This window comes from Stenella coeruleoalba (assembly GCF_951394435.1).
Source record: "Stenella coeruleoalba genome assembly, chromosome: 7".
Classification (NCBI taxonomy): Eukaryota; Metazoa; Chordata; class Mammalia; order Artiodactyla; family Delphinidae; genus Stenella; species Stenella coeruleoalba.
Window position 1 is genome coordinate 32484179 of NC_137153.1, and position 26946 is coordinate 32511124.

Consider the following 26946-nt stretch of genomic DNA (forward strand, 5'->3'; position numbering starts at 1 on the left):
AGTATTGCTGTCTCTCACTGATTCTATGAGGCTTTAATTTATATCTACTCCTAATGTATCTCCCTCTCCCACCTGCCAAAACACAAACAAACAACACAGCTAGGGTCAGAAAGAACAGCTCAAATGTCCTTCACAGCTTAAAATAAAACTTATTGAACAATAGTTTACGTCCCCAAAGAGTGAAATTAAGATAAAAAGAACAGAATTTCTGTCCATGTGGGTACAGCATAACAGTCAAATGCACTTTGATTTCATATTTTTTTTTGACCTATTTTGTCTTTCATTAAAACATGTAAAACACTCAGAGTAGGGCTTGGTGAGTAGTAATCATATGTCAGTATGAGCTACTTTATTATACAAAGGGGTGGAGCATAGAGGTTAAGAGCCCAAGTTATGGTTCTACACTGACTTTATTCATAAACTAGCTCTTCCATTTACACATCTGTGTGACCTTGGGCAAGTTACTTGGAAAGGTTACTTAACATCTCCGTGCCTGAGTTTCTTCATAGGTGAAATAAGGCTCATAATAGTATCATTCAAGACTGAGATTGATAATCCCAGCAATATTTATAGAAAAGTCTTGTCATATATTAAGCTCTCATGGAGTGTTATGTTTCTAGCTTCATCTAATTTCATGTCCATTTTCCCAATAAATCCACTGAAATTTAATAATTATGTTCTATATATATATATATATATACTCTCTCTTCTTAATAATGAAAGGATTTATAGCTTTTCATGTTTTCTTTGAGTAAAGGTTTAGTATATTTTATATACTTTGTTATGTTTGGTTCTGTAAGTACTTAATTTCTAAATAGGCATTGTAATTTTGCTTTCTTTCAGAGTAATTAGAGCTATTTAAATGAGTTCTATATTATAATTTGCTACTTGTTATTGTGTTATTAATTTCTCAAGTTATTGCACTGAGGCCAGAAACTGTGTTTTTTTTCTATTTTTAATAACTGATTAAAGTTTAGTGCTTTGAGAACATAAATTTTGAACGTTTTTCAGATATTTGGGAGCTCTTTGCATGTCTATTTAGCCTAATTTTAAATTTCAGTATAAACCTATTAATTCAGACTTGTACTTATACTCTTCAAAATCGATATCATTTTTAAAGTTGTCTATGGACTTGCTTAAAATCATTTTGAGAGATGAGTCAAAGATTTCCACTTACATTATAAGACCAATATTAATCATCTTCTCATTATTCTAAAAGTGTTTGCTATTCATATTATTATATATTCTTTGTGGATCATGAATTTGTCCATTTTAATATTGATATTGCCCATCCTCCTTTTTTTTGGTTATTGTTGGTATTTATTTGTTTGCTTTTATCAAGTAAAGAAGGGTCTCTTCACTATTTGCCAGTCAAAATCTCTTCAGAACAGACAAGCTGTACTGGAAAGGAATAAAACCCAGGGTCATAGGCTTATTCCAAGTTTCAGAGAATAGTCATGTTCTCTCCAAGTATTCTCTTCTTTAATTGAAGTATATTTGATTTACAATATTGTGTTTCAGGTGTACAGCAAAGTGATTCGGTTATACATTTGTATGAATAAATTAATATATATTCTTTTTTCTCAGTTCTTTTCCATTATAGGTTATTATATGATACTGAATATATTTCCCTATGCTAGACAGTAAATCCTTGTTGTTTATCTATTTTATATATGGTCTCTCCAAGTATTCATTTAAGCACATGCCTGGCAGCCATGCCCAGTCAGTCTCTCCTTGACCCAGATAGGAGTTTTCCAGATTGACATCACCAACAGGTTTGACTTTATTTATGGCTATGCATACTCAGTGAAAAATGAAAATGCAGTGCTGCTTATTCAAAAATTCTTCAGAATTTCAAGATGGCAACAATAGAGCATTAAACCAAGTGTGTAGTCCTTCTGTCTGGGTCTGAGTGGATGCACTAGGTGCATGCCCATAAATCTGGCTCTTCTTGTACCTTCTTTTTCAATGGTAATGTTTCCATCTCCTACTTCAGCCCCTTTGGGAGAAACATGGGGAAAAAAACGGGAATGAATTTTTTTCTTGCAATCACTGATTTTCAATTTTAACATAGAATGGAATAAAATCCATGGAGCTAAAGACACAGTTGAAGTTCAACAGTCATAATAAACCACTAAGGTATTATATACTTCTGATTTTATAGTGTATACAGGATTATTTTTTGTAACGCATCTCCAGATTAAGGAATTTAAATAATTTAATAGTCAAAATTATGTTTGGGATTTAAAGAATATATTTAAGAATGCATAAAATTTGCCTTTTATCCTTATCTGTAATTTTATTCTATTTTTACTCTCAATATTAACTTACAAGGTTTTTTCTTAGTTATATAATTTTTTACATTTTAGTAATGTGATATTCCCTATTGTTATTCATTTGAGTTTTATTCCAAAAACTCTGTTGTATTGATGACAATGATGGTGATTGATGATGGGGGAATAAAATGTACTTTATCCATGAATTATTTGTCTTAAGATTATCTATATGTAAACATCAATGACTCTAAGAGTTAGTTATGAAGTTCATAAATTAATCATTTACCGTTTACTCATTATGTTATTTTTGTTGATATAATTCTATTGATAAATGAATCTGTTGCAATTTCAAAGCTACAAAAAATGTATTGCCACTTCTTCTCAATGTAAGTGTATTACTTCATTTTTAAATCCAAATGCATCATAATTCAAAGTTAATTGCAGAGACTTTTTGTTAAATTATCCCAACTTATCTTGCTCTTTGTATTTATAAGCTCTTTAGTATTGCCATGTATTCAAGATATCAAAGTAGCCTTAAAAACTTATTACAAATGATAGCTTTTTTAATTAGATTAATCTGCTACTATGATACAAAGGGTGTTTTATTAAATATTCATTTTCTTCTATCAGCACTGATACTAGTAATTTAAGTTTGGCTATAGAGTAATCAATTAAAGTAAAGCATGCTGTGTGAACACTAAACCTAACACATTAATTTAGTCTATTTTGACTACTCCTGCTGTCTTGCAAATCATTCCTATGGTTACAACACATTTATCAAAGTTTCTAATAGAAAAACATTCCATGATGGCAAGACCTATACTAAATAAATATAAGATTTATGGATAATAAAAATATTTAGATTTAATTTTGTAAATTAAGTGACATTTTCCTAATATCACAGAACACATACAATAAAAATGAGCTAAATACACTAAAATTTTGTTTAAATTATTGTGGAAAAATGACTGTGTAAGGTTAATCATAGAAGGTGTACAAATGATTATACAAGAAGAGCATAAAATTTAATTAACTCTGTGATAAATTAAGGATAGTGAACAGGCAAGTGACATCTTAGAGCTGGCATATAAGTGAAATTGTGTCCAAGTGTCACCTTGGTTGGAGCTTTTTCATATTCCTAGTAAGCAAGTATCATTATTTCAACAGAATAAAAGGACAAGAAACTTTACAATGTTGTCTGAACTTTGGAATCACTATTGCAAATCCTTAAAATGATAGCATAAATGTGACTTTGATAAATGTACTTGTAGGGAATTTAACTTTACCCTAAAGAGGTCTGGCCTTTGCCTTTGCTCTCAGGGAGATATATCCTTTGGAAGGTCATGCCTGACAGGAGCATCTTTGTATAGGGGTCTGACCACACCAGATTAAGGTAGGGGTTGACCAGGATAGAAAGACCAACAATGTGATACAGAATAGGGCTTTGGGTCATACAATATCACTTGAAATGGAGACTGAGATCAACCAGGGGGCAAGTGGAACCCCAGTAGCGACTGAATACTAAAGCTGAATACTGGGGTGAGCTTCCCTGGTTCATAGTGCTGAAACCTTAGGGTACTGTTGCACAAGGATACCAGGAAAGCAACACCTCCTGATTCCACAGAGAGTCAATCAAGTCCAGGAAGCACAGAGAGTCCAATAGGATACTATCAGAGAAACACGCCAAGACACATATTAATCAAACTATCAAAAATTAAATACAAAGAAAATATATTAAAAGCAGGAAGGGAAAAGCAACAAATAAATACAAGGGAATCCCCAAAAGGTTAACAGCTGATCTTTCAGCAGAAACTCTGCAAGCCAGATGGGAATGGTATGACATTTAAAGTGATGAAAGGGAAAAACATACAACGAAGATTACTCTACCCAGCAAGGATCTCATTCAGATTTGATAGAGAAATTAAAACCTTTACAGACAACCAAAAGTTAAGAGAATTCAGCAACAACAAACCAGCTTTACAAAAAATGCGAAAGGAACTTCTCTAGGCAAGAAACACAAGAGAAGGAAAATACCTACAATAACAAACCCCAAACAATTAAGAAACTGGTAATAGGAACATACATATCGATAACTACCTTAAATGTAAATGGTTTAGATGCTCCAACCAAAAGACTTAGACTGGCTGAATGTACACAAAAACAGGACCCATACATATGCTGTCTGCAAGAGACCCACTTCAGACTGAGGGACACATACAGACTGAAAGTGAGGGGATGGAAAAAGATATTCCATGCAAATGGAAATCAAAAGAAAGCTGGAGTAGCAATTCTCATATCAGACAAAATAGACTTTAAAATAAAGACTATTACAAGAGAGAAAGAAGGACACTACAAATGAGCAAGGGATGAATCTAACAGGAAGATATAAAAATTGTAAATATTTATGCACCCAACATAGGAGCACCTCAATACATAAGGCAAATGCAAACAGCCATAAAAGGGAAAATCGACAGTAACACAATAGTAGTAGGGCACTTTAACACCCCACTTTTACAAATGGACAGATGATCCAAAAGAAAATAAATAATGAAGGAAACACAAGCCTTAAATGATACATTAAACAAGATGGACTTAACTGATATTTATAGGACATTCCATCCAGAAACCACAGAATACACTTTCTTCTCAAATGCTCATGGAACATTCTCCAGGATAGATTATATCTTGGGTCACAAATCAAGCATTTGTAAATTTAAGAAAATTGAAATCATATCAAGTATCTTTTCTAACCACAATGCTATGAGACTAGATTTCAATTACAGGAAAATAATCTATAAAAAATACAAACACATGGAGGCTAAACAATACACTACTAAATAACCAATAGATCACTGAAGAAATCAAAGAGGAAATCAAAAAATACCTAGAAACAAATGACAATGAACACACGATGACCCAAAACCTATGGGATGTAGCAAAAGCAGCTCTAAGAGGGAAGTATATAGCGATACAATCCTACCACGAGAAAGAATAAACATCTCAAATAAGAAACCTAACCTTACACCTAAAGAAATTAGAGAAAGAACAAAAAAACCCCCAAAGTTAGCAGAAGGAAAGAAATCATAAAGATCAAATCAGAAATAAATGAAAAAAAAAATGAAGGAAACAATAGCAAAGATCAATAAAACGAAAACCTTGTTCTTTGTGAAGATAAACAAAATTGATAAACAATAGCCAGACTCATGAAGAAAAAAAGGGAAAAGATTCAAAATATAGAATTAGAAACGAAAAAGGAGAAGTATCAACTGACACTGCAGAAATATAAAGGATCATGAGAGATTACTAGAAGCTACTCTATGCCAATAAAATGGACAACCTGGAAGAAATGGACAAATTCTTAGAAAAGCACAACCTTCCGAGACTGAACCAGGAAGAAATAGAAAATATAAACAGACCAATCACAAATACTGAAATTGAAACTGTGATTAAAAATCTTCCAACAAACAAAAGCCCAAGACCAGATGGCTTCAGAGGCGAATTCTATCAAACATTTAGAGAAGAATTAACACCCGTCTTTCTCAAACTCTTCCAAAATATAGCAGAAGGAGGAACACTCCTAAACTCACTCTATGAGGCCACCATCACCCTGATACCAAAACCAGACAAAGATTTCACAAAAAAAGAAAACTACAGGCCAATACCACTAAGAAATTTAGATGCAAAAATCCTCAACAAAATACTAGCAATCAGAATCCAACAGCATATTAAAAGGATCATAAAGCATGATCGAGTGGGGTGCAAGGATTCTTCAATATACGCAAATCAATCAATGTGATAAATCATATTAACAAAATGAAGGAGAAAAACCGTAGGATCATCTCAATAGATGCAGAAAAGCCTTTGACAAAATTCAACACCCGTTTATGAAAAAAACCCTGCAGAAAGTAGGCATAGAGGGAACTTACCTCAACATAATAAAGGCCATATATGAAAAACCCACAGCCAACATCGTTCTCAATGGTGAAAAACTGAAATCATTTCCACTAAGATCAGGAAAAAGACAAGGTTGCCCACTCTCACCACTATTATTCAACATAGTTTTGGAAGTTTTAACCAGAGCAATCTAAGAAGAAAAAGAACTAAAAGGAATCCAAATTGGAAAAGAAGGAGTAAAACTGTCACTGTTTGCAGATGACATTATACTATACACAGAGAATCCTAAAGATGCTACCAGAAAACTACTAGAGCTAATCAATGAATTTGGTAAAGTAGCAGGATACAAAATTAATGCTCAGAAATCTCTTGCATTCCTATACACTAATGATATAAAATCTGAAAGTGAAATGAAGGAAACACTCCCATTTACCACTGCAACAAAAAGAAAAAAATACCTAGGAAAAAACCTACCTAAGGAAACAAAAGAGTTGTATGCAGAAAACTATAAGACACTGATGAAAGAAATTAAAGATGATACAAACTGTTGGAGAGATAAACCATGTTCTTAGATTGGAAGAATCAACATTGCGAAAATGACTCTACTACCCAAAGCAATCTACAGATTCAATGCAATCCCTATCAAACTACCAATGGTATTTTTCACAGAACTAGAACAAAAAATTTCACAATTTATATGGAAACACAAAAGACCCCAAATAGCCAAAGCAACCTTGAGAAAGAAAAATGGAGCTGGAGGAATCAGGCTCCCTTCTTCAGACTACACTCAAAGTTACAGTAGTCAAGACAGTATGGTACTGGCACAAAAACAGAAATCAAGATCAATGGAACAGGATAGAAAGCCCAGAGGTGACCCACGCACATATGGTCACCTTATTTCTGATAAAGGAGGCAAGGATATACAATGGAGAAAAGACAGCCTCTTCAATAAGTAGTGCTGGGAATACTGGACAGCTACATGTAAAAGAATGAAATTAGAAAACTACCTTAAACCATACACAAAAATAAACTCAAAATGGATTAAAGACCTAAATGTAAGGCCAGACACTATAAAACCCTTAGAGGTAAACATAGGGAGAACAGTCTATGACATAAATCACAGCAAGATCCTTTTAGACCCACCTCCTAGAGTAACAGAAATAAAAAGAAAAATAAACAAATGGGACCTAATGAAACTTAAAATATTTTGCACAGCAAAAGAAACCATAAAGAAGATGAAAAGACAACCCTGAGAATGGGAGAAAATATGTGCAATTGAAGCAACTGACAAAGGAGTAATCTCCAAAATTTACAAGCAGCTCATGCAGCTCAATACCAATTAAACAAACAACCCAACCCCAAAATGGGCAGAAGACCTAAAGAGACATTTCTCCAAAGAAAATATACAGATTTCCAATAAACATATGAAAGGATGCTCAACATCACTAATCATTAGAGAAATGCAAATCAAAACTACAATGAGGTATCACTTCACACTGGTCAGAATGGCCATCATCAAAAAATCTACAAACAATAAATGCTGGAGAGGGTGTGGAGAAAAGGAAACCCTCTTGCACTGTTGGTGGGAATGTAAATTGATACAGCCACTATGGGGAATATGGAGCTTCCTTAAAAAAGTAAAAATGGAACTACCATATGACCCAGCAATCCCACTACTGGGCATATACCCTGAGAAAACCATAATTCAGAAAGAGTCATGTACCACAATGTTCACTGCATCTCTATTTACAATAGCCAGGACATGGAAGCAACCTAAGTGTCCATCGACAGATGAATGGATAAAGAAGATGTGGCACATATATACAATGGAATATTACTCAGCCATAAAAAGAAACAAAATTGAGTTATTTGTAGTGAGGTGGATGGACCTAGAGACTGTCATACAGAGTGAAGTAAGTCAGAAAGAGAAAAACAAATACCATATGCTAACACATTTATATGGAATCTAAAAAAAAAATATGGTTCTGAAGAACTTAGGGGCAGGACAGGAATAAAGACGCAAACGTAGACAATGGACTTGAGGACATGGGGAGGGGGAAAGGGTAAGCTGGGATGAAGTGAGAGTGGCATGGACATATATACACCACCAAATATAAAATAGATAGCTAGTGGGGAAAGCAGCTGCATAGCACAGGGACATCAGCTCGGTGCTTTGTGTCCACCTAGAGGGCTGGGATAGGGAGGGTGGGAGGGAGACTCAAGGAGGAGGAGATATGGGGATAAATGTATATGTATAGCTGATTCACTCTGTTATAAAGGAGAAACTAACACACCTTTGTAAGCAATTATACTCCAATAAAGATGTTAAAAAGATACAAACAAACAAACAAAAAAAAGAAACATCCTCATAGATACACCCAGAGTAATGTTTGACCAAATATCTGGCCACCCTGTGACCCAGTCAAGTTGAGGCATAAAATAAACCATCACACCTTCCATAAAACTCATTTCTTTGAAAAACAATTAGCAGAACAGGAATGTTTTTGAAACCCATATACACTGGCAGAAATATATAATAATAATTTATTCTAGTGACAAGACCAGTGATATTCTCAGGATGGAAGCTATTCAAAATAGTTAACTTGCTACCAGGTAGATAGTAAATCTCAAGAAATTATGTCATTTTGGAGCTTGGTTTTGGTCTCTTTTTCTTACAGGTTGGACATTTGGCAGTAGCAGTAGCTAGATTAGCCTTAGTTAGTGAGAATCCATGCTGTTGGCCTCTCTCTCTGCCATCATGACCACTCCATCCTCTAAACAGTGTCTCATGATGGCCTTCATAGTACTATTTGAAGAGATTAACATGCTATCCTGAAAGCAATGGATTCATGTGCTGCGCTCTGCAAAGTTTAGATAGTCCGAGATCCCTTTGGACTACATTATAGCAGAGGAAAAGGAATTACAGCTCAACAGCAAAATTTGCAAGTGTTTATTACACATTTGAAGTGAGCAAAAACTCTCCCTGATCCTCTTTTCTTACTGAAATAGAAAAGAATGCATATGCCAAAACAATGTCCATATACCAGAACCTGAGGCTCTATCTGTTCTAACAAAGTTACCACATCCATCATGGCAACTTCAATCAGGGCAACTACTGGGCTGAGCTTGCAGCGGTCTACAGTCACCTTCCAGGATCCATCTGGTTTTTGCAAGATCATTGCTAGGTAACTTAACTGGGGATGTGATAAGGACCACCATCCTTGCTTCTGTTAGAAACTCATAGCTGATATAAATCTCCTAAACTCTATATAATACATATATGATACAATTTTTATTTATATATTTTTACTTACTTTCTCATGACAGGAACAGTTTCAGAGGCTTCCATGTGGCTTTCCCTATTTTGGTAGTTATCTACAACCAAGGACCCAATCTGGAAGTTGTACTAACTTCCAAGTATGTTAATACCAATTAAACATTCAGGGTCCAGGGAAATGACCATCAGGTGGTCTATGTAAGTGATTTATTACCTGTCTCCCATATGCCCCCATACATATAGGAAGGCCACAATAATGTTTCAAAGTATTCGTAGTTCAATATCACAGAAACCCTATAACCTATACCAACAGTGCTAAAAATATGAGTAATCCCCATCTCCCAATTTATAGTCAAGTGAGTAAATGGCCATAATTTTCTTGAGGAAAAATGCAGCAAATCATTGCTTTGTATACATGCTATGGTATTGCAATTGTTCCACTTGGAACCACTGTTTAGTGGGCTCTGATTCTGAACAATGGTCCCCAGTCTGAAACCTATGCAAGGGATCATGACATATTTATTAGGGTGGCTATCCTCAGATGCCCAATCACCAAACCTTGATTTCTTCTGCTGGTTCAAGCTGAGTAGTGACTTTGTCAGACACCAATCTATTTTGCCCCTAGGGAGGTCATATTCTATTAACCATCCTTGTAAGTCCCTGTGTATCTGGTTCCCAGGACTATTACTTTGCTAGTGATCACTTTGCTAGTGATCACAACATATGTGGTTAAGTACCACCTGGTTACTGACAGTTAACTGCTGCCACCTAGACGCTACTATTTTAAAGTCCATTCATGGACATTGTTTTCAGCTAGATAAATTCTGTAACAGTATTTTCTATCTCCAGCCCTAAAATGAAAAGTAGAGACACTACTGAATTTTTTTTTTTTTTCCTGTACACGGGCCTCTCACTGTTGTGGCCTCTCCCGTTGCGGAGCACAGGCTCTGGACGCACAGGCCCAGCGGCCATGGCTCACGGGCCCAGCTGCTCCGCGGCATGTGGGATCCTCCCGGACCGGGGCACGAACCCGCGTCCCCTGCGTCGGCAGGCGGACTCTCAACCACTGTGCCACCAGGGAAGCCCCTGAACTTTTTAATGATGCTGCTTCCTGTCTCACCAGGCCATTCATATGGCCTTGATAAATTTTGTGTCCTTGGGCCTTCCCAAGGAACATAACCATCATGCTTATCTTCTGACTGTACATATTACATCCATTCTAGCATGTCTACTTCTCTGAACTTTTTAATTTCTTTATCCATCATCTGACATTGCAGTTCATGCATTTCAGTTTTGCTCAGCTTGGCCACTGTGTGTACCATGCCATGTACTGGGAGCCACCTTATTAGTTTGTACAATCTCCTGAGGTTCCTTCCAGGACACTAAATCCTTTATCTCCAAAGAATATTCTCAGGTAAATAAATTCTTCCCTTTCCAATTCTATGTTCCAGTCCCTTTGATAAAGAATCTTCTAACACAGTGCCACTCATACATCCCAGATGGCTACTGATACATGTCAGATAGATTTGCAGCATCTTTAAATTACAGTACTTTGTTTATGAAGCCAAGTGCATCCTCAGTTGCTTGATATTGTGACTTAAAACCTAGGTATAAGCCAAGTGGCCAGGAGGGAAAGTGAGGGCAGATCTTGAGTGGTATATCTGCTGCCTCTCAGGATTATTGAGATGACTGCTCTTAGCAAAAAGGAATGGAACACTTCTGCAGGCTTAGAAGAGTCAGAGGAATCAAAAGAATCAAAATCTTCAGAAGCAATCATCCGCATGTCTAGATTCTGTGTGTTAAAGCTTCAGATTTTCCCAATGGGGGCAATGCCCTTGGTATAACAAATCTGCCAAGTTTAACCTCCTTTGAAGTTAGTCGCACAGACTAATAAATCTCAGGCCTCATGTTTGGCTTTCTCTGCACTCCTGCTGCAAAACGAGGGCTTCTTTGCCTCTACCAAGGTGTCCCTTTGGCTTTCACATCTCATTTTTAATTCATTCTTATTTTCTTTATCATTCTATTATCATTCTGTAGAGAAATTATAGCCCATAAGAGTGTGACAGAGAGGGGACTGGAATTATAGAAATTGAGGAAGGTATTAATGGTCTCCTTGCTCCTGGATGAATTCATGTCCATGTTCATAAGAGTGCACTCTCACTTGTGAATCCCATCATATCACTTCCTTTCCCAAATCTCTTCAGGATAAACCATATATATATATATATATATATATATATATGTATTATCTATTATATATATATCTATGTATTATCTATTATCTATATATATATCTATGTATTATCTATTCCCCACCGAAATAGTAAACTCATTTCCTGTTGCTCCCTTTTGTGGTATTTTAAATTCTCAAAAAATATGTAAATATAGAGAAGATCAATAATTATCAACATATGTCCAATCGTGTTTTGGCTCTGCCCCAAACACGATTACTTTAAGGTTACTTTAGGATTACTTCAGAGTTACTTTAACCCCTGAATAGTATAGATGAAAATCCTAAACATAACATTTCATCGGGGAAAAAATAGCATAAGGACTAAAAAAATACAAAATAAGACAAAAGCTTTTCCAGCTATCCACCCACAAATTTAACAATAAACCCTTAATATTAAAAAATCTAGTCAGTGTATATATCTGCATGATGTATCATAATTTATTTCCAAAGTTGTTTTATTGAAATCAGAATCCCAACAGGGCTCAGAATATTGATAGCTTGGTTGATTATTCTCTTGTCTTTAAATCTATAGGTTGTCCCTCTCTCTTTTTTCCATGACGTTTATTCTTCCTTGTGGGTGGTCATTTGCCTTGTAGAGTTAACAAAATTTTGCATTTTTCTGTGTGTATTCCTGTTTTATTTTTAACATATTTCTCCGATTTTCATGTTTTTCTTTTTTAACAAATTAGTGATTGGGAACTACAGTTTTGATTCAGATTTGATTGGTAAGAGTTCTTCATAGTTGATGTGCTACACTTCTTATTTCTTCACATTAGGGAGCACATAATATCTGGTTGTCTCAAGTTTTATGTTCTTAAAATTAATCACTAGGTTCATTCACTTAAAATCCCCCTCGATGTGTTATGATTCTTAAACACTAGTACATTTAGATGTACTGTTTTCTCTATGGTTTTGAGTGCCCACAGCATACTTTACTTATATAGCATTATAAGAATTATTTTAAAGAAATAAAGCAATTAACAAGGATTAATGTGCAAGAATGCTTTCATAGAATGTTTGGGGATAGAAACACATTTAATATCAAGTAATAAAGGCACAGATAAATTATGTGGTACTTGCATAAGACGGAATGTTTTGTAGGTATTAACATGCTTTCAAAAAATATTTAATAACATGGAAAATGTTCTTAATGTAATGCTACATCAAAAAGTGCTGAAGACACAGATTGTTCCTTAAGAAAATACAAAAGCTTATCAAATGTAATTTCAAGAGCAAAGAAATAATATGTAATTTTAACTTCCTAGTGTTTCTGAGCGTCTGTAAATATACTAAATTTTAATTTAGGATAATGGATAATAAGAACCAATATTACTAAATATCAACAAACTGATTTGTAATTATATATGGCTGAATAAAGTTGTTTCTTTTGCCCTTTACTCAGTAATTTGATGCCAACAACAAAAGTAAAAATTAATGAAAAATATTTTAAGTGCATCTTCAGTAAGAATAAAAAATATTTTTTTACCTCTCAAAAGAAGATTTTGTTAGCATAAGGAAATATGACCAAACTGAGGAAGAACCGTGAGATCATAGGATTAACAATACAGATCTCAATAACACAAAACAAAGTTCTAAAATTAGGTGACTATCCTTGTGTTTCCTGAATTAAAGTTTGGGAAAAGGAGCAGGTTTCTTCAGGAGAATTAATGAGTGCTAAGAAAACACATCGAAACCAAATTGTATGGATAAGGTTTTCTCGTATAGAATTGCTGGCATAGCAACCAAGTGAGGACAATTTGAAATCCCCATAAGAATGGCAAATAAATTATGAAGAATCCAGAATATGTGCTATGAAGGTATTTTGAAAAAGTTATAAATCTATAAACAGACATGAAAAAGTCTCTAAATCTTACCATCAAATAGAATCCAAAACAATACAGAATATTAGTCCAATGTTTATATTTCCATCAATTTGAATAGTTTACATTTAACAAATTTCATGAATTAAACGTATAGACAAAACATTCACATTATTTTTATTTTAAATTTTGTTTTGTTGAACACTGGTTAGTTTGAGCATTTCATTGTATTTATCACATTTTTTACATTTCCTTTCCTGAATTTCTTCTTCCTGGCATTTATTCAATATAATATTTACCTTTATTTTTTAATGAAATCTCTTGCCCCTATATTGATTATTTTGCATTGCAGAAGTTATTTCTCTATGTTGAGATTTGTTTAAACTTTTTGAAGCTTTTGGTGTTTAACCAAATCATTATGTCTGCTTTTATTGTGTAGCTCAGAGTTTGTTATCTCCTGTATTATTTCAGTAATTTTATGCTCTATATATTTAAGTCCTTATTCCAACTGAATTTTATTTTGATTTGTATTTTAAAATCTATATAAGGAGACAAACCATCTGCTAACTAAAATGTACATATGTATTTTGCATTATCATATCATGATATTTGTGCCCTACAGAAATCTCTGGATAAAGCATACTACTGTAGTTGAAGGGACGGGCGGGGGGACAGCGTGTCCTTAAAGAGAATAACTTACCATCAAGAGAAGAGTAGGTCCTTCGAGAGAAAACAGAAACCTAACAGAAAATGTTAACTTGCTGGACAAGAGAAAACGCATTTCAAGTTTCTCCTTAACCACTATTCTACAGAATGCCAAGCACTTGAGTGTATTCACTTTTGACAGTAGGGGATAGAGTGTATTAAATAATTTTGATACTCACTAGCTGATCCCATGAAGATGGGCTGCTGCTTCGGTTGCTTTGGAAAACCATAAATATCTATTTAAAACTCAGTTTGTGAACATCTGTGGTTAAGTTAATCAAATATTTTATCAACGTTTCTTCATGCATTCTCAGTTCCATGAGGTGAAAACGTGCTTCATTTTTCCCCCCTCAGTCCACCAATCACCAGAGGAAAGTTCTCCTTCGTTTGCAGCATTATGTTTTTATCAGATCAAATATTGGGCAATTATCAGCTTCATCTTGACTTGTGTCTTCAGAAATGTTGAAAGGAATCTGAAACTAGTAACTGATAAATAACTATGTCACTTTCTGGATTAAAAAAAAATCTTGTAATTTGTAAAAGTGACTGTTTCATGAAGTTACAATTTTCTGTAGATTGGATTTTATTTTCCACCTTCTTTCACTTAACTATTTTCTCATCACACCTAGTTTCTATTATTTTCTTCTGAATTCTGAGAAAAATTGAGTATGTATGTATGCCGAGTATGTATTTCATTGCATTGATTTTCTAAGGAATATAACTTGCTGCTTACTGCTATCACAATGATTTTAAATTTGATAATTCTGTTTTTAATCAGGAATAATAATTTCTTTATAATCTCTAGAATAATAAAGAGGCAATGATAGCTTTGAATCAGGTCGAAAATGGAGTGGTGGCTACACTCTGGGTTTCTGGGGTTCTAGGTATGTCCCAACCACATCTGGGGCTTCCCATGTCTAGAGGTGCCTCAAGGCCCCTATTTACTTTGTCATGTTCCCCAGGGTGGGAGTCAGCTTGCTGAATGCCTTCCTGTTTGCACCAGAGAAAACATAAGAACCCAAGTTTTTGTCTATCCCCATCTCTGCGTCAGGTCCAAGCCCTTTTCCTAGAGATATGGTAACCATTCTTTATTCCATAACCCTCATTTGAAGCCACTTCTGACCTGCAATGAAGATGAATAAAGAAAACCTGGACCATTGTTCTACATCATGGACCACAGCTCAGATTTGGACTATTCTTGCACATGGACCAGTAAAATGTATAGGACCTTAAGCCCATGTTCTTTATTTGCATCAAATGATGACCAGTAGACTGATTTTCCATCACTTTTCTTGTAGCAGGAGATGAATTAAATAAATAACTTAGGTAAAAAAAGAAAAGGAGAGAAAAAAAGGTAAAGTTAAGAGGAAGACCATGTATCACTCCCCCTTTTCTTGTTGCCCTAGATTCCATCCTTCCAAGCAAGGAATCATAACGTTTTTATATATATATATATACATATATATATACACACACACACACACACACACACACTAACACATATATATAACATATACATGCACATATATATACACACGTTATTTATGTTTTGTGCAAATAAACATTCTGCACACTATATAAAAGACAAAAATTGATCAGTTACAATTAAAGTTCCCACTACTCAGCACTGCGCAAAGAGAAAATTGGAAAAATCGGTTCGAGATTAGTTCTCACTTTGATGCAATGGTCTCAGCAGAGGTGGATCTAGAGGAAGTGTAAGGTGGCAGGTCTTCTATGATGAATGGCTTATTAGAGGAGAGTATGAATTGGTAATAAAAAACATGGGATTTCAGTTCACAATACTGATATAATTTGTGAGGTGAAAATAGCTAAGAATTTTTCAAAAATAATGACAGACACCAAACCATAGATCAAGGACTCAGAGGAGTCCAAGTGGGATAAATAATAAAAAAACTTTCACCTGGCATGTTGTGTTCAAACTACAGAAAATCAAAGAAAAAATCTTGAAACACACACACAGAAAAACAACACCTTACCTATGAAGAAAGAAGTATAAGATTTATAGCAGACTTCTTGTCATCAACAATGCAAGCAAAAAGAGAGTGGAGAGAAATATTTAAAATGTTGAAATAAAGGAATCACCAAGCTAGAATTCTGTATTAAGGAAAATTGTTCCTCAAAAATGAAGGAGAAATAAAGACTTTCTCAAATGAACAAAAATGAGGAATTTTTCACCAGTAGATCTGCCTTTCAAAAAATGTTTAAAGAAGTTTAATTTTTTTAAAGTTTAGAGAAAGAAAATGATGCAGGTTAGAAACTGAGATCTATGTAAAGAAATGAAGGGCATTAGAGAAGGAACACATAAAGGTAAAATAAACCCTTTTATTTTTCTTTTTCTTACTTGATTTAATATAAGTGTTCAAACTAACAACAGCAACAATATATTGGATGAGTATAGCTTATTGATAAGTGAAATGAGTGACATCAATGTTAGAAGGGATGAATACGAAATATTTTAAGGTACCTACACACTCATAAAATAATATAGACTTATTTAGAAGTGGACTTGTAAATACATGTTGTAAATTCATGTTGCCATCCTTAGGGCAACCACTAAAATCATTTTTTAAAAAGAAGTATAACTGATTTGTTAAGAAATGAGAGAAAACAGAATCATATAAAATGCCTAATTAAACCAGATAAGGCAGAAAAGGGTAGAATATTAAAAAATAAGAAGTGCAATGAGTAGAGAACAGTACAGAAAGGGGAGAGATTAATCCAACTATACACATAATCCCTTTAAATGTGAATGGATTAAATGCAACTATAAAAATTAAAAACAGAAAATGACAGAGGGGATAAAAAAAAACAACTGGCTATATGTTGTCTGCAAGAAACCCACTTTAAAAAGAAAGACATAGATTATAAGTAAAGTGATGAAGAAAACTATACCACACCAACACTAATGAAGGGAAAGCTGGAGTAGCTATATTAATGTCAGGCAAAGCAGACTTCAAACAAGGAAAATTATCAGGGATAGAGAGAGGCATTACATAACGATAAGGGGGTCAATTTTCTAAGAAGACTTAATCCTTAATGTGTATGTGCATAACAGCAAAGTACCAAAATAAGTGAGGCAAGAACAGACAGAATGGCAAGATGAAATAAACAGCTCTATTATTATAGTTGGAGATCTCAACAGACCTCTATCAGTAATTGACAGATTCTGCTTACAGAAAATCAGTGAGCATACAGTTGAACTGAACCACCATCATTATCAACTGTATCTAATTGACATTTATAAAGTACTTATCCAACAGCAGAAGATTACAGTCATCCCTTGGTATCTGAGGGGGATTGGTCCCAGGAGCCCCTGCATATACCAAAATCTGCTGATGCTCAAGTCCCTCATATAAAATGTAGTAGTAAAATGAATGGAAATTTCAATCCAAGTTGATTGAATCCACAGATGCGAAACCCAAGAATTTGAAGGGCTAATTAAAATCACAATAAATACATTAAACGTAAGCTTTAATTTAGCTAAACAGACAATTATTATTATTTATTTATGACATACCCAATTAAACAGGACATAGAAAGTCTGAAGTATAAGTGACAGAAAGAATCTAAGGGGAGAATACTGATCAAAAAGAAATGGATTTAGTTATAATAATATCAGAAAAAGAAGTCAAAAATACTATCAGGGATTAAAAGATATTTACTATGATAAAATGTATGAATCATTAAGACCTAGTAACTCCAGCTTCTCAAGCTTCTATAAATATAGCAACTCAGTCTTCACAAGGGAAAATTGAAAATCCACAAACTGGGAAATGTTCTCACACTTCTTTCACATAATGCTATGTCAAAAAATATTTATAGATATAGACAGGTAGATGACAGATAGATGAATGAATGGATGTGTGTGTGTGTGTGTGTGCGCACATGCGCATGCATATGTGTATCTTATAAGAGTCTTGAATCAGCAACTGAATTATTGAATCTGACACTGACCTGGGGTAACATTCAGACACTTCAAAAACATCTAGATAAGTGGTCTGAGGTATCAATAACATCTATTAAACAGAAATGATACCCTCTCAAGTTGTTAGCATGAGAGATATGGAGGTCAGGTGATAAGCTGAGTTCTGACCCAAGCCCAACTCACAGTGTGCTCACTGGTTCATAATGAAATTTGTGGATATTTATCCCGTTCCTGATATATAAGTGGAAAAAACACAGTTATTGATAGAACACCCCTTGTCTTGCTTTTCAAATTTGTGTAGGAAAGCCAAATGAAACTGAACTGAACTTGTCTCCCATTCCAACAAGCTTGAAATCAACAGCAATACTGCATTTCTGGAATTATTGAAGAGATGTGTATTACTGTCAAAGATATGAAAAATGTAGTAGTTGTGATTCCTAGATATCCCCATTTAATTTGCTTACATGGCTTTAGCACAACAGTGATGGATCATGGCACATAAACATGGACTCCTGTATATTTAACAGGTGGTAGCCTGATTTTGAATTGAAACTGCTATGTCTACATATGATACCCTGACTAAAAAAGCTTATCATAGACATTACCATTGGAGATTTAGGTGTGCATCTATTGGTTTGGAAAATAATAAATAAGTAAATTTTCAATCTCCATTAAGTGTGTGTGTGTGTCTATGTGTGTGTGTTTATATGGTAAGGACCAAGGACGATAGTTCCACCTTCACGGTTTTATATAAGTATTATATCAACTCTCTTGCTTTCTACATAATACTGTATATAGGGCATTTATGATCTCAGTAATCCATAGAAAATACCAGTAATTTGCTATATTGATTACATCAGAGTGCTCATTTAACCCCTTTGGGCCCCCACGGGAGTGGAGGAAGACTGGACAGAGAGGGAGAAAGGGCCATTGAAGGTACAGTATTTACTATGGGATTTAACTCCTCAAAGGCCTCCCAGTAGCTTCAGATCTGCTCAAGAATCCTTCATGTCCTGCTGGTTTGCAGCGAGTGGCTCACAGCTTCAAGGCCTCCTCTGCCAGATGGAGAACTATTTCAAACATCCTGCCTCTATTTTGTACTGTAGCAATGCAGACAGGAGACCTGACCCCATTTTCAGGTTCTAAAGAGAAATTCTAAGTACCTGAAAGACTGAGGAACATGGTGGCTTTTATTTAAGATGTGGAGATAGAGAGCACATACCTGGACTTGGGCCTGCAGCAGCACCAAATTGCACCAAGAGTTCCCTTTATTTTCTCTCGCATCTCTGTTTCTCCTTTTCTCTCTGCTGGATCAGCCACGGGGACTCCAAGTTCTTCATTGTGTGGTCCTGGTACCAAGATTCTCCTGGGAATTATAAAGCTATTCACCTTCTACATCGAGCACTTCTTATTTTTTCCCCAGCAACATAAGTCATCCTTAAGAGGGGTCAGGGTGCTAGGTCTTAAATATATTTTAGTCATCCCTTTGTACATTAAATTCTCTTTCTTGGAGACTGCTCCTGACATGGTGTTCACCGTGCTCTCAGCTGGCCTCCTGAAGTTCTGCCCTGCCTTCCCCACCAGGTACAGTTCAGGAGCTGCCTACCTCAGGGTGATAGGTTATCTTCTAGTTGCTTTATTCCTTTCCGTTTTACATTTAGAGAGTATAACTGCAATACATAAACTTCGCTGTGACCACAGCTTTATTTGCAACCCACAGGTTTTGTTATGGCATATTTTCATTATCATTCAATTAATAAAATTCTAATTCCCATTGCGACTTTATCTTTGACCTACATAATGATCAGAAGTATGTTTTTAATATCTAACTATTTGGTAAAATATTGGTTATATAGGTTTAAATTTCTTGCTTATTCAGAGCCTTGTTTTATAACCAGAATATAGTCAATTTTATAAATGTGCCATGTGCACCTAAAAATTTATGCATAATATATATATATTCCATCATTGTTGGTGCAGTGTTTTATGTAAATTTAGGCCAAAGTTTTTAATGATGGTATTCAGATCTTCTATAATCTGCTGATTTGTTGTTGTGGTCCTATGTTACTGATCTAGGTAATTTAGATTTTTCTATTTCTACTTAGATTTTTGGAATTTCCCTTCATATATTGCATTGAAGTTTAGACTTATAATATATTCCTTGTAAAGTAACAGTGGGTTTTATTATCCTGCCTTAACGCCAGTGATACTTTTTGCTTTCAAATCTATGTTAACATTAAAAAATCTTCTTCAATTTTACTTATTGTTGTTATGACATAATTTTTGAATCCTTTCATTTTCAATCTGACTCTTGTCTCTTGTAGGTGGCATAGAATTAGGTTTTTGGTTTGTTTCAATAATCCTTGTCCTTTAATTTCAGTATTTACAGTTAATGTATTTTCTTATAGACCGTTTACTCCTTGTTTACTATTAGTCCCACCTTGTTATGTTCCTTTTGCTCTTCTTTCTTCCTTTGAGATTTCTTCAAATTCCATTTTCCCTTGTATTAGCTTGTTATTTTTACATAAGTAGCAGTTACACATGTACCATGACTTATTAGCTCTTTTACTTCTTCTCAAGCAATGCTGAGATCTTAAATTTCTTTTACTACTTTTTCCTCTTCCTTTTGTTTAAATGCATTCTAATGTTTGATATATTATATTATTACTCTTTTTTGCTGTTAGATTTTATTTAGGTTTATCCACTTATTTATCCTTTCTGTTATACATAATTCTTTATAAAGTCCTTATTTTCATCTGTGATAATCTTCCTTCTGCCTGCAGGTCTCCCTTTAGAATTTAATTCAGTCAGTTCTGATGAGAACATATTTTCTAAATTTTGTTTGTCTGCAAATTTCCTTATTTCATCTTTCCTTCCAAACAACATTTTCTCTGCCTCTAGAATTCCCAATGCGCAGTTCTTTTTTTTAGCACTTAAAAATGTTATTCCATTATTTTCTAGTATCCAGTCAGTTTCGCTGAGAAGTAAGCTGTAATCTTAATCCTATTGTTCCTTTGAAAGTAATCTCTCTCTTTTTCCTCGGGCTACTTTTAAGATGTCATGTTTTTCTTTGCTGTTCATGAATTGTACTGTGGTGATCTTAGGTGTGGTTTTCTTTGTATTTGTTCTTGTTGCTTTTTTTTAGTGCTTGTTGAATTTAAGGCTCCATATATTCTTTTTAGTTTTAGAGAACTCTCAGCTGTTAATATTGTTTTCATACCAATCTCTCTCTCCTTTTTTCTTTGGACTCCAGTTTACACATATGATAAAAATGTTTATTGTGGCCCATATGTCTCAAATGCGCTTTTGTGTACTTTTTATTCTTTTCGTTTCCCATGCTTTAGTCTTAATATTGTTACTACTCTATCTTCCAGTTCACTTACCTCTCTTTACCTGTGTCCAATCCACTACCGAGTTTTAAATTTCGTATAATTTTTAATTCTATCAGTTCAACTTCAATCAGGTTATAGTTTCTAGTTGTCAAGTTAAATTCTTCACCTTGTCATCTATTTTCTTGAACTTGATAATATTTACCAAAATATGTATGAACTTGAACGTTTAGGTCATCTATGATTCTGACTCTTTTTTGTTTTTTATTCTAATTCTCCTTTTCTTGGTAGTCTTGGTGGTTCTTCAGTGAATACCAGACTTGGGATATGACAAGTTGTAGAGAATTTGAATGACATTACAGTTGTCCTTTGAACAACCTGGGTTTGAACTGCACAGATCCACTTATGCATGGATTTTTTTTCAATAAGTAATACAGTACTACACGATCTGTGGTTGGTTGAATCCTCAGATTCAGAACCACAGATAAGAAGGGCCGACCATAAAGTTATATGGGGATTTTTGACTGCACAGGGAGTCAGCGTCTCTAACCCCTACATTGTTCCAGGGTCAACTATTTTCTTGAGGAGAGAATTTCCTATTCTTAGGTAGGGAGCAGAGGGGAAGATCACCTCAGTCACTGGACCAACTTCATACTCATTTTCCTTCTTTATAAGGTTCAATGTAGATGTTGCATCAACCTTCCTAACACATAGACACACAGACACACACACACAGACACACACAGACACACACATGTAGAGACTTCCAATGTCCTAATTCATATCATTAGTTTTCCATTGGGCCACAAATCTTTCATAGGTTCTGAACCCCAATTTTGTCTCTTCAGCATTATGAGCCAACTAAGTCTTTGCTTTGACTTCAGTTAGCTTTTGTTTGACTTCTTAGCATCTTGTCTTGTCTACCTATTATACATGGAAAATACTGCAAGGGAACACTGTTGCTGAATCCAGCTCCGTTCTCTGAATCTTTACGCTCTCTGTGATTTTGGTCCTTAAAATTCTAGCTGCCTTGTTATTTCTCAATTCCAACTCTGGTTTCCTTAGTCCTATGACATTGTCCTAAGATCTACTGGCTTTTCTACCTCTTAGGAGCCACATTTGGTTTCTCAGACTTTTGCTCTTCATCAGTAGTTTCTAAATGACTGGGCTAGAAACGCATGTGCAGAATATTGTTCTCACTTCAGTGAGTTTCTTTCTCTATTTTACTTTTCTAGGTCATGGCTACCTCAGTAGCTTTCTAACACTCACAGTCAAATGTTTCTTATGATTTATCTGGCCTTTCTAGTCCTGGGGTAAACATTTTCATACCTTCCAATCCAATTTAAGTAATGTATTGTTTTTACAGTGCATTAGTGGAAATTAAATGGTAAATTCAGTCAGTCATTTCATACATCAAAAAGGAAAATCAGTCAACACAACTGTCTGACTGAAATGAATGAAGAAAACAATTCAAGGTAAACAACTGTCCCAGTAGACTTGTATAAATACAGTAGTGGTGTCATGTGCAGAATTAATCTTTCCTCACCCTTAACTGCAGAACACTCTGCCAGCCAATTCAGTCACTCAAATGATACTGAAATATAATATTCCAGTTTCATTTACTCTCAGTTACTGGTGACTGCCCTTCCTTCTCCTTCATCTGTCCATCAGTGGAGAATGTCAGAGCAGGAGAATAGTAATATTGGCATATTGTAACGCACTGTCTTGAATTCTACAGCTTCAAAATTCTTAGGCTAACTCAATGATCTTAAAGAGCCTGGTGCAGAAAGGATATGTGAATTAAATCCCAGACCACTGGCTGACCCTTCCAGCACTAACATCCCTTATTCCTGGTTCTAATATATCACAGAATACTCAAGAGGAAAGTTTTGAGTGGTCAGCAGAAATATGGCTCCAAAGCAGGCACATGGAAAAGAAATGTTGTCATCTGTGAACCACTTTAAAGTTGACTTGTCTTTTACTCATAAACCAGATTCAGTGTGAATTCTGTTCTGCTAAATGTTAGAGAATCTGTTGGAGGAGTGTGGGCAATTCTTTTGAATTTTTTACTATCTTTTTGGTTTTTTAACATCTTTATTGGAGTATAATTGCTTTACAGTGCTGTGTTAGTTTCTGCTTACAACAAAGTGAATCAGCTATACATATACATATATCCCCATATCTCTTCCCTCTTGCGTCTCCCTCCCTCCCACCCTCCCTACCCCACCCCTCTAGGTGGTCACAGAGCACGGAGCTGATCTCCCTGTGCTATGTGGCTGCTTCCCACTAGCATCTATTTTACATTTGGTAGTGTATATATGTCCAAGCCACTCTGTCACTTCATCCCAGCTTACCCTTCCCCCTCCCCGTGTCCTCAAGTCCATTCTCTATGTCTGCGTCTTTATTCCTGTCCTGCCCCTAGGTACTTCAGAACAATTTTTTTTTTTTTTAGATTCCATGTATCTGTGTTAGCGTACGGTATTTGTTTTTCTCTTTCTGACTTATTTCACTCTATATGACAGTCTCTAGGCCCATCCACCTCACTGCAAATAACTCAATTTCATTTCTTTTTATGGCTGAGTAATATTCCATTGTATATATGTGCCACATCTTCTTCATCATTCATCTGTCGATGGACACTTAGGTTGCTTCCATGTCCTGGCGATTGTAAATAGTGCTGCAGTGAACATGGTGGTACATGTCTCTTTTCGAATTATGGTTTTTTTAGGGTATATGCCCAGTAGTGGGATTGCTGGGTCGTATGGTAGTCTTATTTTTAGTTTTTTAGGGAACCTCCATACTGTACTCCATAGTGGCTGTATCAATGTACATTCCCACCAACAGTGCAAGAGGGTTCCCTTTTCTCCACACCCTCTCCAGCATTTATTGTTTGTAGATTTTTTAATGATGGCCATTCTGACTGGTCACACAAAAAACTTTGGCATGGTGTTCATCATCTAGCTAATCCTAACATGCAGACATTTATGAGAGTAAAGTCAGGTCTTTGCCAGAGTGGGTTGCGTATTTGGGCAACTGGGTCAAATCAAGAAGGGCAAATGTAGGCTGCCAGAGTAAATAAGGAGAGGAAAAACAAAAAGAGCCAGACATATCATTCATCAGTGATTTCCCCCCCAATATTCTTAGCCTCCACCTATCTCCATCTTACTGGTAACACAGGAAATAGACTGAAGAATCAGGTAAAAGGTCTCTACAGAAGCTGAGGTAATATAGAAAATTAAAAAATAAAACATAAAATTGTAAATTTTCTTCCTAGGGATAATTGAGATGATACTTCAATAATAACATAAGATCAGGTGAAGTCTAAAGAAAGTTTAGAAAACCCGGATAAAGTAAGAAAACATCTCTTCGCCAGCATCCGAATGTTAGAGAGACACCGAGACATGTGGGGCAAGTTCTGGAGAGAAGGGAAGCACAGACGCAAGCTTGACATTTGGTGCAGCTTTTCTCCTTGGGGCATTTGCTGATTCAACTCATACAGCCTAGGAGCTGAAAAGCCAAGGAGTTCAAAAGACTCTAACCACAGAAGCCAAACGGCAAGAGCTCAAGCTAAAGGCAACAACTAATGGAATGACAAGCTACACGTATCCTGAGTCTCACAGGGCTGGGGGAACCATTACATTTAAAGCCTAACAAATACAAGGGTAGTTGGGAATAGGGAGAATCTAAACGTTCACATGGTAATCCCAAAGGGCAACACCCGTAGAGGAAGGACAAGACAGAAATAGAGCAACCTTCACACAGAGTGAAAAACGGCTTTGAATGAGCTCAAACTGAGAATGGACTAAGATTTCCAGTCCCTATAGTAACTGTCTGCCATGGGCAAAAGGAAATCTTTTCAAGAGAACGATAACAACATCCTGAATGTGGAGGTATCTTTATAGTTTCCTAAAATAAGTTAAGCCCAATTTTAATATAAAAATAATTGGACATACCAGGAAAAAGACTAAATGATCAAAAGATCAAAAAAACAAAAAAAAGAAAGAAAGAAAGAAGGAAAAAAGAAAATATAAATAGACACAGGAGGACAAGAGTTAGTAGGCCTTGGTTAAGAAACAAAACAACTATGATTAAACAAAGAAAATAGACACACGGCAAATAAGCATATGAAAAGATGCTACACATTCCATGTCATCAGGGAATTTTAAATTAGAACAATAATGAGATACCACTACACACCTATTCAAATGTCTAAAATCCAAATACTGAAATACCAAAGTTGTTGACGATGCAGAACAACTGGAATTCTCATTTGTTGCTAGGAGGATACTTGGCAGTTTCTTACAAAACTAAACATACTTTTACCATACAGTGATCTAGTAATCATGCTATTTGGTATTTACCCATAGGAACTGAAAAGTTACATCCACATAAAAACCTGCACGTGGATGTTTATAACAGCTTCTTTCATAATTGCCAAAACTTGAAATCAACCAAGATGTTTTTCAACAGGTGAATGGATAAACGAACTATGGTATATCGGTACAAAGGAATAGCGGTCAGCAATAAAGAGAAAAGGCTATGTAGCCATGAAAAGACATGGAAGAAGCTTAAATGCATATTGCTAAGGGAAAAAAAGCCAATCTGCAAAGGCTACATGCATATTATATGATTGCAGCTATATGAAATTTAGGAAAAGGCAAAAGTGTGGAGACAGTCAAAAGATCAGTGGTTGCCAGAGGTTGTGGGGAGGGAGAAAAGGATGGGTGAAGCCCGGAATTTTAAAGGCAGAGAAACTCCTGTGTATGGTTCTGTAATGGTGGATACAGGCTATTGCACATTTGTCAAAAATCATATAATGTACAAAACAAAGAGTGAAGTCTAAAGTAAACCATGGACATTAGTTAGTAATAATGTGTCAATATTGGTTCATTAACTATAACAAATGTATTATGCTAATGTAAGATATTAGTAATAGGGGAAACTGGGTAGAGAGGTAAGGAGGTATGAGAACTCTGTCCTTTCTGCTTAATTTTTCTGTAAACCAGAAACGGCTCCGAAATAGTCTGTTAATTTAAAAAACAAATCTAGACCTGCATACAAAACTTGCACGTAAATCCAACCACAGCAGCATTATTCATAAGAGCCCCAAAGTGGAAATACCCCAAATGGCCATTTACTGTGAATGGATAGATGAAACATAGTAATATCTACACCATGGACTATTATTCAGCCATAAAAAGAAATCAAGTACTGATGCATGCTACAACATTGATGAACCTTGAAAGCATGCTAAGTAATTGTATGATTCCATTTGTATGCAATGTCCAGTCTAGACAAATCCGTAGAGACAAAGTATATTAGTGGCTGCCTAGGGTTTGGAGAAATGGGGGAGTGAGTGACCTATAATAGATTCTTTTTCTTTGGGGGGGTGGATGAAAGTTCTAAAATTGATTGTGGTGGTAGATGCATAACACATTAAATTGTACACTTTAAATAATATGGAAA

General features: G+C 35.2%; 1 protein-coding gene across 5 annotated transcripts in view; it reads right to left on the reverse strand.

Moving 5' to 3' along the window:
- Positions 1-1027: 1027 nt before the first annotated feature.
- LOC307188490 (uncharacterized protein) overlaps positions 1028-26946 on the reverse strand; it is a 115223-nt gene continuing 89304 nt past the window's right edge. For all 5 annotated transcript variants that reach the window (XM_079925657.1, XM_079925658.1, XM_079925656.1 and 2 more), the window contains one exon: positions 1028-1999. In XM_079925657.1, coding sequence (XP_079781783.1) covers positions 1836-1999 — 164 coding nt within the window. In that variant the 3' untranslated portion in view covers positions 1028-1835. The remainder of the gene's footprint in view (positions 2000-26946) is intronic.